This window comes from Geospiza fortis, unplaced genomic scaffold (assembly GCF_000277835.1).
Source record: "Geospiza fortis unplaced genomic scaffold, GeoFor_1.0 scaffold173, whole genome shotgun sequence".
NCBI lineage: Eukaryota > Metazoa > Chordata > Aves > Passeriformes > Thraupidae > Geospiza > Geospiza fortis.
Genome location: NW_005054334.1, coordinates 3,430,557 through 3,441,059, shown reverse-complemented (window position 1 = coordinate 3,441,059; position 10,503 = coordinate 3,430,557). Strand labels below are relative to the sequence as shown.

The following is a 10,503-nucleotide window of genomic DNA, read 5'->3' as shown; positions in this document are numbered from 1 at the left end:
GGGGTGTTGGGTTTTGGGTGTTTTGGGGGGTTTTTAATTTTTTTATTAATTATTTAGCTTTTGCACCGTTCATGTGTAACTAATTCTGAGCCTTGCGTGAAATTTTAAGGCCTGCATCCATCTTGCCCCCTTAATTATTTTCTGCCAGCCGCCTTATTTACCCCGCGAGACCCGTGGCACCCTCCCCCCTGCAAGCCACGGAGGTCTCGGTGGATCTGGCAGTGCTGGCTGTCCTTCTGTCTGCCCTTCTGGTTGTCATTGCTCCTTCTGGACTTACTGGAAAGATGGCAGTGGGGGGAAGATCTCCCTCAGCTGCGCTCCCAGGCTTACCGTGATAGGAAATGGGATTGGAAACGCTGCCTTGCGGGGGACTTGGGCACTCGGGAGGGTGATCAGTGAACCATGGTGCTGGACCACACTTGCCAAGCTTACATAGTGCTACAGAAATTGTTTGTCTGCTTCTGTAAAGGCCTCGTGCTTGATACTCTTGAATCTGTTATTTAGAGGAGGTTCGGCTTGCAAAAGGCTTTTGCAGGTTTGATTTTATGTGATTTTTTTTCTTTCGACAGTGACAGCAGTAAATACAGTGTCATTATACTGCGTGACTAGATTGAGTCTCGAGGTTTTTAAGTGTTGAAAGTAATAAGGCTTTCGTGCCAGGCCTTTTTAAAGAGAAAGTTAAAACTAATTTCTGAGAGTGGCATTTTCAGATCATGAGTAGTTCTCAAGGATTAGCAAAAAACATATAGTGTGGGTTCTGCTATATGGTAAGCTAGATCTCAATTAATGAGTCTTCTCTCCGTTTTTTTTCCTGTTTTTTTTCTCCCTCACTTTTTTTTCCTCTTGTTTGCCCTTACCACTGGAAGATTAAAGAATATTTTTCTATACATTGCCATGCACTTTGACATTCAGTTTTTTGTTGTCTCTGGAGGGAGATAGTTGTGTCATTGCTTTATCTTACACCCACATTTAACATTCTGAAATTAAAAGATACTTTCATTTTTTTTTCACAGAGAGGAGGGTTCTGGTGTTTTTCTGCTAAGAGATTTCCAGCTCAGTTTAACACAAGGACATTGGAGTAAGCGCTTTGGCAAGTCTGAGATAGATCAGACCACAGCTGGTTTTGGCGTTTAGTGAGTGAGTTTGAGTATGCAGATTTATATACAGTTACTTAAAAGAACACTGGCCAAAGCATTGCCACAACACTTGATGTGCCTTAAAATTAGTGTTATTTCATTTTCTGTAGAGTCTTTAATTATAGTGGATGCTTCTCTTTTGGATCAGGGCTTTTGATGAGTAAAAAAAGTGCCTACATGCTTCTTTGTGAAGTTTGTAGACATTTGCATGGGTTTTTTTGCATGTTATCCTTGAAGTTTTAGTGCTTTCAGTTTGCTACATACATCGTTTTAAGGTGTGAAAATATTTGTAACCACTAACAAATATCTTACTTCATAAATAACCTGTGTAAAATATTGGGCCACCCAGTGTGCTGGTTCAGCACCTTTTGAAACTTTATCACCATTTCTTTTGTAGTCTAATCACATAAAAGGGTTCTAGTTTTCTCTGTCAGGAATGAGCTGTAGGTGATTTCTTAGGATGGAAAATTGTTTTGTTTTGCTCTGGAGTGTATCAGATTTACTCAGTTCCGTCCCAGAAGTGATAGCACCAGTAATAGTAGGGAAGAATGTTTTGACCCAGCCTGAATTTACCTTTGGAAAGAGAGCTATTGGCAAACCAGGGAAATACTAGATTTAAGTCAGTTTGATTGGAGTTGGAATCTCCTTTTCCTTGGAGTCAGAATGTGAAGTGTCAGTTACAGCCAGTTTAGCAGCTGAACCCCCACAGAGGCAGCAGCGTTCAGGGGCTGCTGTAGGGCTCCTTCCTTTCAGGTCAGTATCCAGGCATATTGAGTGTAAGAGTGGAGAACTGAAAACTGTGTGCCTTCTGTGTAGAATATGTCATTTTTCTCCCTCTGGATAGCTTTGGAGCAAGTATTCATAGTGTTACAGTGTGCAGCCTTGCAGGCAGCCCTGTCATGTTTCCTTTTCTAAGGGAACTTACCAGCCCTTTGAACCTCCAGTGGACTTGAGTGAGGTTATGGGTTTTGTAGGAACTGCTTGGGTACTGACATTTTGACCTCAGTCTAGCATGATTGGTAACAAACATCATCATTAAAGGTGAATGTCCCTGTAAATGAAAGTCTGTGCCTTTTTTTTTCCTTTGTCCTGAAAGGAAGCATAATGCTTAAGTGCATTTTTGAAGTTGTGTTTCACAGTCTTTTTCCTAAGAGAAAACTTGATGACTCTGCAAGCTCTCTGGAGGGATCTGATAGACACACAGATGAGAAAATAAGGGATATTTATAGGAAAGGGAAGAAGCCTAATGCACAGTTGCAACACAGCAGACAATTTAAAGCTAACTTAGCAGGTTTTAAGTTCAATTATATCTACCATATACTTGGCCTTTCCAACAATTTAACCACTTCTTCCTGTTAAAATGTTGATTTGAGTTCTGTTTCTTTGGTCTCTTAGTCACTATAATTTATAGTTTCCATTGGGAAGTGATTTTAAGAACAAATGTACTTAATGTTTGAGCAGGTAGTGTTGTACTTAAGATAATTCAGAATTTTTTTTCAGCTGTTGTTTATTTTTTGATAACTCTTCTACCCCTTCTTTCGTCCACAAGTTATTCCTGTAAGAATGTTGCTTAGAGATTTTTGTTGCTTTCAGTTTATTTCATTACCAATTTTTTGTTTACTAGTGGACTACCTGGGTAGGGTGCAGACACTTTGGTTTTGCTGTCTAAACGTTTGAAATGGGCATGTCTCATGAATTCATGTTTTGCATAAAGCTGTACCTTTAGGACAAAAATGAACTTGATAGCATTTTGAACAATTCTTTCTGCTGAGTTTGTACAATACTGATAAAAGTGCTGTAACTTTTTTTTTGGGGTGTGTTATTTTACAGTACAATTCATGATATTTGCAGTAAATGAGCATATAATGCCACTGGCTTTTTAGTTACTCTTACAGCTTCCTGCCAGAAGCTCATGTTTTGGCTATTGCATTAGCCAGCCATTACAGTTACTTCTTACCTTCTGAAGTGTATATATAATTAACCGGATAAAGAAAACTTAGAGAGAAAAAGCAATAACTTTTGAATTGTTCTGCTAGAACAGAATTTTTTTTGTGAATATGAGCTTTTTACTCTCTTCAGTCTTCATCACAATGCATTTCAGAGAGGATATGATTTTTCCCAGCTTATTTTTGGTTTTTTTTTCCTGTTAGGCTGTGTTTTAAAAATAAGGGGTTTTTTTAAAAAAATGTTGTTGATTACAGAATTACAGATGGACTTGCAGGTTTGGCTGGGCTTGTTTACTTTGTACTCTTCAGTCTGCTGTTTTTCATTTGAGGCATGCTTCTTGATAGGAAGGGGGAGAAGATATGGAGGGGGAGATAGTGAAATAGCTGTCTAGTGTAAGACTAACCTTGACAGACAGAGAAGGAATTTGCAAGGAGAGATTTTTCTCGTCCCTTTTATGTAACCATGTTGTCAGTGCACTGTCAGTTTCAAGACAAATGCTATGGGTGTACAGCAGGCATGTCCTAGAAGCAGGAGCTTTAAAAGGGGTGGTTTACAATAACATGGTTTTAGGTTCAGAACCAACCCAAAGCAGGTTTATGTTATTTCAAGAAGTTCTATACCATCATAGTGATTGGAGGGAGGTGACTTGCTGGAATGTTGTGCTTATACGTCAGCTTGGGGAAAACACAACAGAAAATGGTTAAGAAAATTCCAGAATAGTTCTAGAATAGTTTTTAAGTACTGGTAGCATTTTTTTAAAGTAACTAACATTCACATTCACAGGTTTGGAGCAAGTCGTGGAGGTCCTCTTCCTCCAAAGAAATTTGGGAATCCAGGGGAACGTTTGCGTAAGAAAAAATGGGATTTAAATGAACTGCCCAAGTTTGAGAAGAATTTTTATGTGGAACATCCGGAAGTGGCCAGGCTTACTCCAGTAAGTGTTGTGTTGTCTACAACAGAAAATGTCACAAGCTGAAAAACTTGTCCTAGGAAGTCTGTGAGAGCATGTAAAGTAGAGCTGACTCTTCATTAAGCTTGTTTGGCATGTGTACTCAGCTGTATACGTTGTATTTAACTTTAGCAAAGGATATGCTTCTCTTCTTGGTTGCTTTTATATGAGATAGTTTATGTTTTGTCATTTGTAATGCATCTTTTTTATAATGCTTGTCTGGTCTAGTGATTTGTCAGTGGAGATAAAACTTAGAGAGTTACAGTCCTGGAGAAGCCCTGGAAAATGTAAGATAATGAACTAAAAGTGACAAAAATACATGAAAAATATTTGAAAGTAATATTTTGTCATAAGAGTAATTTGAGTTGAAGGAGGCCTTGGGGGCATCTCTAGTCTAATCCTCTGCTTAGAGCAGCACTAATGGTAGGTAGAACTAGAGCAGGTTGCTTAGTGCCTTGTCCTTTTGAGTTTGAATATCCCAGGGGTGAGGAGAATTTATATCCTCTCTGGGTGACTGTCTCAGGTCTTAATGTTTCTCATGGGATTTTGAACATCTTTCCTCTAGTGACCCATCAAGTAGTTAAAGTAGCAGTTAAAGGTCACTGTTAGCCCAGTCTTTCCCAAGCTAAACAAATCCAGTGTTCCCAGTATGTCTTCATATGGCCTGTACTGCAGCCTCCAGCTTTCCCCCATAATTGGTCATACCCTGTTAAAACCATGTCCTTCTCACACAGGGGGCTCAAAGCCAGATGCAGTACTCTGTGTTCACTCTGTAGATACAGAAATCTTCCTTTCCTACCGAACTTGAGTCTAGTCTTCTACTCTCTAGTGCAATGTGTTTTTATAATTAGAAATTAAGAGATTTTGTTCTTAACATGAGGCAACAAACAAACCAAATGTCATTATCTGATCGCATAGACTTAAAAATCCTTATGCGAAATATGCATATGGCATGGAGGAATTGAAGGGGGTATTAACTTCCTAAAGATACCACAACTTGAGCTACTGAACCATTGTTTGCATCAGCTGTGTAGCTGCCTTTGGCTTAGCCAGCTAAAATTTTCACATTTTCCCAGAAGTAATTTTCTTTTGCCTTTTAATTCAAGCTCAAGGGATTCTCAGAAATACTAAATCTATTGCTTTGGATAAAGTGCATATTTGGTATTCATGTGTCTCTGCTGATTTCTGATAAGCGTTACAATAAGGTCGTGAATTGTCAGAAGAATGTTGCAAAGGGTAGTTGGACTTGCAAGATAACCTAGACAAAAATAAAACGCTTTTTCTGATCCTGAAATTGTGCTTGTCTACACATTTCAGAAATATTACAAGAAGTTCCTTAAATGAATTGTGAGGTCCTAGGGTATCATTATTATGTTGTCAGTTTCTTTCATTATCTGAAATTATCTGAAACATTCCAGGCAACATTTGAGTTGCAAATTATCCAGCAAGAACTCAGTATTTAACTGCTTCTGGCATGTGTTAATTGAAGGAGGACTGCCTGACCTTCTGTTCATGGTATATTAGGACCTCTTTAGTTTGTTTAATTCTTAGCACTGTCACGTAAAGCATATTTCTTATCCTCTGTTCTAATCATTTCTCAAGCTGTTGGTCGTTTCTGACTTCTGGAAAAAGTGCAATTCCTAAAAATACTCCTTTAACATACTTTTCATTTAGAAGGGTTGGTTGTAAGAAGAGATTGACATTTGTCCTTCTAGGCTATATAGAGGGCTCATACCTCTAAATATCAGAGAATCTGTACAATAACTCTGACTTAAAGTCTTAAGGGAGGCAGTCTTTTCTAGGTCTCTGTTTGAATTTAGTTCTCTAACAAAACTGTTACCTAGAGGTGAGAAGATAGTTAGTACTTAGAAATATGCACTTTAAGTCCCTGCTGATATTTGACTTTTTTTTTTCTTTTTTTCATAAATAGTATGAAGTTGAAGAGTTGCGAAGGAAGAAGGAGATAACAATTCGGGGGATGGAGGGCTGCCCCAAGCCAGTGTTTGCCTTCCACCAGTGTAGCTTTCCACGTAAGTATTTTTGCCATCTTTAAGATCATGAAGATTGCTCAGAAAATACCTGAACAGTTACTGATTCTGTTCTCTAAAAGGTTCTCTAAAGCCTCAGTTATTCTTTAAAAATGTTATTCTTTTCTTGAATTCTGAAGAGTATGTGATGGATGCCCTGATGGACCAGAACTTCACAGAACCCACTCCGATTCAGTGCCAAGGCTTTCCACTAGCCCTCAGCGGTCGTGACATGGTGGGCATTGCACAGACCGGCTCTGGGAAGACACTAGCAGTGCGTATTCTTTCCTTTTTTTTCTTCAGCTAGCTTTCCTGGTCACCTGGTAGAAATTACCTATGAGTTAGTTTTTGGGCTTGGCAGTACTAGCAGTGGGATGATTACATTTTTAAAGCTTCTTGTATTGCATCATGGGGGACACTTGAGTTTCAGCTCAGCTACAAGCCTGTTGTATTCACAGGTGTGTGTTTTGTGCATCTTCCTGTTTGGATGCTTAGTCAGTTCTCTTTGATCTATGCTTACATTATGGTTTAAAAAGCAGGATGTTCTCTTTAGCATACTTGTTTTATAAACAACATAGGTTAAAATAAAAAATGGTTGAATTTAAGCATAGACATTAGTTTTAACTGCAGTGTTAAAAAGGATTTTTATCCTTTATGAAAAACATTGGCTAAGATAATGATTACTCAATCCTGCTAACTTACACTCCAAATTTAAGTGAGCCTTCCTTTCAGAGGTGCTGAGCTGTTTTTGTGCTCGTGCCAAAGTGGATGCAATTGGTCAGCAGCTCTGAAAATCTTCTGTTCTGCTCAATAAATGCAGGTATCTGGTTTTGCAGAATCACAGTTTGTATGTATTACAGAATAATGTTTTCTTCTGTTTTTAGTACTTGTTGCCTGCGATTGTTCACATCAACCACCAGCCATATTTGGAGAGAGGGGATGGCCCAATTGTAAGTGCTTGTTGATTCTCTTCCTTTTTGTATGTGCGGCATGACATTGTTAATGAGATGGTGCTTTATTTAATTGATGTATTAGAATAGTAGTTTTTCCTATCCTGTTCCTATCTGAATAGGAATTTTTACTATCACAATATAAGCATCCCACTCAGTTGAACTTCTGTGTAAATGCTGACGTAGTCTAAAGATGTTTAAATGTTTTAACTAATAAAGAGCAGATGGTCCAATTTTGCTTATGGTTTTATGTTAGGGATGTGTATGCAGCTTGACTCTTCCTGAATCACTTCCTTTTGCAGTGTCTGGTTCTGGCACCTACTAGAGAGTTGGCCCAGCAAGTGCAGCAGGTGGCTGATGATTATGGCAAATGTTCAAGGCTGAAGAGTACCTGCATCTATGGAGGAGCACCCAAAGGCCCCCAGATTAGAGATTTAGAAAGAGGTAATTTTAAAATGGGTGCTTGCAGTTTCTGGAGGAAATGGTATTGTAAAGTCTCTGTAAAAATAAAACTTCTCAAAACCTGTCTGGAAGGGGGTGAGAGTGAATTAGTGCTTCATTTTCCAGTTGCAGTGATAGTTCATGAGGTAGTTCTCTTTGCTGTATAGTGACTTGGATATTAGATTTTCTTTTTGTTTGCTCTTTGAACATTCTACTTGTGAAGGTCATCAGGGTGTAGAAAGGGAATAAGAAAACTTCACAGAAAGAAAACTGGTTATTTTAAGGAAATGCAATACCAGCGTGTTTAAGGAAAGATTTTTCTTAAAGCAGATTTCAAGTTTCTGTCTATATTCATTCGAATAATCAAACTTTGTTTCTGAATATATAGAAGCCTCTTTGGACAGCAGGAGCAGTGAGTAGTTTTGCTTTGGTCACAGGTTTTTTTTGTAGTTTTTGTTGTTTGGTTTTTTAAAATTGTTCTTAAGCACTAAGCACTATGTACCCTGTAAGCAATCACTCTAATGTGGTAGTGCTTTAGTGATCTATAATTTCAAATTCAGCAATGTGCTGATGGCTTTCATCTTCACCAGATAAAAAATGTCATGGGATTATGTGAAAAGGTGGAGGAATTGTTATCAAGGCAGATACACAAACAGATCTATTCAAGAAGTCAGAAAATTTGGCTCACCACTGCAGTTCACAGGGTCCTTATTGCAAACTGCAGTAGTGGGAGAAAAGCATGCATGGTGGAAGTTTGTGGGATATCTGTGTTCAAGAAAAGAGTTGCTTTCCAACTCAAACCCAGCATCTTCAGTGGCAGAGTCCAAGGTTTCATGAAGAGTTCTTGGGAGGATCAGCATGCTGGGTTTTTGCACACCTTTCTGGAGTGCTGTAAAATAGATATACTGTGTGAGAAGAAACTCCTTTTCATGCCTGTTCTTCCTGAAACTTACCTACTGTGGACATTTCAGTGACACTGAAATACTCACCTGTAAAATTTGGGAATTGGTGGAAGCCAGATCTTCCTTTTAAGGAATGTGTAAATCACCCAACCTGGTGTTAGTTAGGAATATTTGAACTCTCTTCTTATCCCCACAAACATTGGTAAGATGGTTGTCTCTCACTGTTCGTGCATAATTGCTCAGTATTAAGGCCCATGCTTTGGCTTTATATATTAAAAAAAAAAGTGAAGGTAATTTGACACATACAACAAGAAGAGCACTTCATATTTGAAAATGACAGCTCTCTAGACTGTGTAAATCTGGATGAAGGTTTTTCAGGCTTGAGTAGAAGCTTACTTCATTTCTGATTTTTGGACAGCTCTTCACAGGTGTTCTCTGGTAGTAACCTTTTAGTTTCTGTACTGCATTTATTATTCTAATGGCACTGTAACAGTGATTTCAGAATGGAAAACATATTAAACAGAACTAGGGCTTCTGCTGAAGTGACTCAGTCTTGGGTACGAATGAGGGTGGTGCTTTTTTTTTTAAACAATTTTGCTTTGGAAGGTGATTCATTCTGACTAAAAATACCAGTTGACATTCAAATGAAGAGCCTTACTCTTTTTCCTTATTCTCTTCTGAAGGTGTGGAGATCTGCATTGCTACACCAGGTCGCTTGATTGACTTCCTTGAGGCTGGGAAGACCAACCTTCGTCGCTGTACATATCTGGTGCTGGATGAAGCTGACAGAATGTTGGACATGGGATTTGAACCACAAATTCGTAAAATTGTTGACCAGATAAGAGTGCGTGATCCTTTTAGAAGGACAGTCTCCTTTGTATTCCCGTTTGAAATCTAGTACTATAAACAGATCTGTTTTCCCTTTTCCTTAGCCTGACCGCCAGACTCTGATGTGGAGTGCCACCTGGCCTAAAGAAGTGCGCCAGCTTGCTGAGGACTTCCTGCAGGACTATGTTCAGATCAATGTGGGAAACTTGGAGCTGAGTGCCAACCACAATATCCTGCAGATAGTGGATGTATGCATGGAAAGCGAGAAAGACCATAAGTAAGCTGGTGTTCCCACAATTTTGCTTTCTTCAGTTGTCCTTCAAAGTCTGCAACACTTTGTAAGCCTTCTAGGAATTCTAAATAGTGAAGTTACTTGTACTACTATTTAACCTTTGAGTGTTACAAAGTAAGTCAGTCTTGTAATTAACGATTTTCTTGTGTATATTTTGACCATACCTACCTCTGTAAACCAGCAGAAATTCTGTGTGATACTGACTAACTTATATGGATGTGTGTTGTGTATGTCCCCAATGTCTCTTGGGAGAGACATCCTATATTCTGGTACGCGGCTAAACATCTTGGCTCTCATGTCTGTTTTAGACTGATACAGCTGATGGAAGAAATCATGGCAGAGAAGGAAAACAAGACTATCATCTTTGTGGAGACAAAGAGGCGATGTGATGATCTCACTCGAAGGATGCGCAGAGACGGGTGATTAGCTTCTCCCCTTCCTCCACTTCTTTCCTAGTGGGAAACAAAAATTGTAATCAAAAGCAGTAAGGTTTAAATGTTTCTGATTCTGTTGTTGGGAGCAACTTATCCATTATTTTCTGGGCTCCATTCAGTCATTGTTTCCCAAAAGATTCCACTTCATCAAAGCATTAGTACAAGAGAGAATGTTTCTAAGTGGTGCAGCTTTTTTAGTGTATCAGAATCCTGATATGCTGATGGAGACTGTATCAATATAGCAAACATGATTTGGCTTAAATGGTTGTTTATGTAGGTAGTGGGTTTACAGTACACATGCTGGGTAGCTAGAAGCCAGGGAACAAAATATTTCTCAAATCTTACAGTTTTTCCCTTTTAAACAAAATGCCGATAAAGCTTCCTGTTTCCTTTAATGTATGTACTTTCTGTCTATACTAACGTACATCTCTGTTTGGCAGTTGGCCAGCTATGTGTATCCATGGAGACAAGAGTCAGCCAGAAAGAGATTGGGTGCTTAATGGTGAGTCCATCACTGACAGGAGAATAACTTGAGCTGCTGTACTTAATTTACCTAGACATGTTTTTCTCTGGTCTGGTTTTTGGTTTGTTTTTTTT

The 10,503-nt window shown here is 38.8% G+C and overlaps 1 protein-coding gene across 1 annotated transcript in view; it reads left to right on the top strand.

Moving 5' to 3' along the window:
* The window catches only part of DDX17 (DEAD-box helicase 17), an 18,157-nt gene that overhangs the window by 1,260 nt on the left and 6,394 nt on the right, over positions 1-10,503 (top strand). The window contains exons 3-11 of the mRNA XM_014307353.2: positions 3,867-4,017; positions 5,963-6,062; positions 6,200-6,333; positions 6,944-7,009; positions 7,312-7,453; positions 9,036-9,196; positions 9,285-9,457; positions 9,781-9,891; positions 10,347-10,408. Of these exons, the coding sequence (XP_014162828.1) occupies positions 3,867-4,017; positions 5,963-6,062; positions 6,200-6,333; positions 6,944-7,009; positions 7,312-7,453; positions 9,036-9,196; positions 9,285-9,457; positions 9,781-9,891; positions 10,347-10,408 (1,100 nt within the window). The remainder of the gene's footprint in view (positions 1-3,866; positions 4,018-5,962; positions 6,063-6,199; positions 6,334-6,943; positions 7,010-7,311; positions 7,454-9,035; positions 9,197-9,284; positions 9,458-9,780; positions 9,892-10,346; positions 10,409-10,503) is intronic.